The 2138-nt window shown below is 23.7% G+C and overlaps 1 protein-coding gene across 1 annotated transcript; it reads left to right on the top strand.

The window, feature by feature from the left end:
* Window positions 1-403: 403 nt before the first annotated feature.
* Window positions 404-634, top strand: LOAG_14919 (hypothetical protein; the record flags this gene model as incomplete). The annotated part of the gene is made up of 1 exon (XM_003150412.1): window positions 404-634. One exon carries the CDS (start codon window positions 404-406, stop codon window positions 632-634), a length of 231 nt encoding a protein of 76 aa, XP_003150460.1.
* Between the last annotated feature and the right edge of the window lie 1504 nt (window positions 635-2138).

Below are 2138 nucleotides of genomic sequence, written 5' to 3'. Positions count from 1 at the left end.
AATAATAATAATAATAATAATGGTAATAATAATAATGGTAATAATAATAATAGTGATAATAATAATAATAATGGTAAATAAAATAAATAAATAAATAAATAGATAAAGAAATAATAATAATAGTGATGATAATTATAGTTATGGTAGTGATAATGACGGTGATAAAGAAAGTGCTGTGATAATGATAGTGATATGATAGGCAATAAAAATGATAAAGTAACGGTAATGAGGATGGTGATGCTGATGGTCTGATGATAAAGATAATACCAATATTATTATCAATAGTGGTGATGAAGACATAAATGACAACAATTGTTGTAATGAGGATGAAAATGGTGTTATTGATAATAGTTGATAAGAACAGTCAACAATAATGATGATTGTTATGGCACAAATGTGAACTATGTGGCAGTTTCATCCGTATCATCACTTGTCTTTTTCTTTGTCAATAATATCACCATCATTGTCGTCATCATCGTCATCATCATCAAACATCGTCATTATCATCAAACATCATCATCATCATCATCAATTATCATCATCATCATCATCATCATCAATTATCATCATCATCATTATCATCAACCATCATCATCATCATCATCAGTCATCATCATCGTTATCAAAATCATGATCATGTGATCCAGCGTCAAATAATTGTTGTCACTTAATAATTGTTGTCGCCTCATTTAATAATTGTTGTCATTTAATAACTGTTGTCGCTTTTCATTGTTTCAATTTTTTTTCTTCCTTTAACTTTTAACTTCCGTTATAACGATTATCAATGGTTGATTGTAAATAATCACAAATAATTCTTTATCCATAAACTAATATCCATTTGAATTATTGTTATTAATCGAATTACCCTGATGAAATAATCATTGATAACTATTGATAGCGTTTTGATAATGTATATCAACGTATGATGATTGAAATGATGTGTACATCATTCATATAAATGCTTAGATGTATATGTGTGTAAAAATTTTTTTATTTTATTTCCTTTATTAAATTTATATTTATTATTTTCTATTTTGTATTTCCTATACTTCTGTTAGAATTTTCCATCCTTTGTTATGATATAATGAATAAGTTAAATTTAATTGGATGAAAAAAGAAATGATTGGGTATGAATTATTTGTTAAATTTCTTAAATTTTAAATATTTAAACATCATGATTACTTTTAAAAATTATTCTCATTCTTCTTCAACTTTCTAATATTTATCATTTGATAAGAAACAATTTAGGATGATAGGATGCGTTCAAAACTGAATATATTTCATCATAATGAATGATAATAAACATTCGTGCAATTTTTATCATTAATACTATTGATAAATTTAAATTTATCAAAATAAACATAATTATCACTTAATTGTTAACATTATCAGTTAACAACAACCATTGCTTCCAGTCAATAATTTGTCAACAAATAAAACACAACTGTCGAGCAGTTGTATCTTCTTAAAATTTTTACAAAATATGCTCCATTTTCATATTAATCTCTTCCTTTTTAACTTTACTTACCTTTTATTTTCGACTTTTTGTTTATTCTTTTTTTTCTTTTTTTTTTTTTTTTGATCTTCAAACGATAACATACTAAATTATTACATTTACGAATTCATAACTTCAACTAATGAATAATTATTTAAATCAAATTTCGATTATTAAACCGGATCCATTCTTCCTTTTTTCTTATCGTTTTCGATATTTCTTTAATTAATAATGAAAATGACAAATTGAATACATTTAATTGCCAGTAAATGTTATTTTCATGCCTTTTATTTAATAATTTTAAATAATTATACTACTACTAGTGCTGTTAATTACTGCTACTACTATTACTACCAAATTTTATCAATTCGTATTCCGTTGTAATTATCAGTTTAACTTTACGAGACTATTCATAGCTTAAATTTCAGCAATTTACTACTCTAACATTGTAAAATTAAACAATTTCACTTTAATCGATGTTTGAAATTTCTGATTTATTTCATTCTAAATTCATTCATTCATTTTTAATCAATTTGATTATTCTAAATTCATTTATTATCGATTTAATTATATCTTTTTCAATATTTTTCATCACTTTTTTTTCACTTTTTCTTTTCTTCTTCTTTTCTTTATCTTTTTCCTT

Source organism: Loa loa (genome assembly GCF_000183805.2).
Source record: "Loa loa unplaced genomic scaffold supercont3.73, whole genome shotgun sequence".
In the NCBI taxonomy this organism is placed as follows: domain Eukaryota; kingdom Metazoa; phylum Nematoda; class Chromadorea; order Rhabditida; family Onchocercidae; genus Loa; species Loa loa.
Note: the sequence above shows the minus strand (reverse complement) of the source record. Positions and strands in the feature narration are given on the sequence as shown.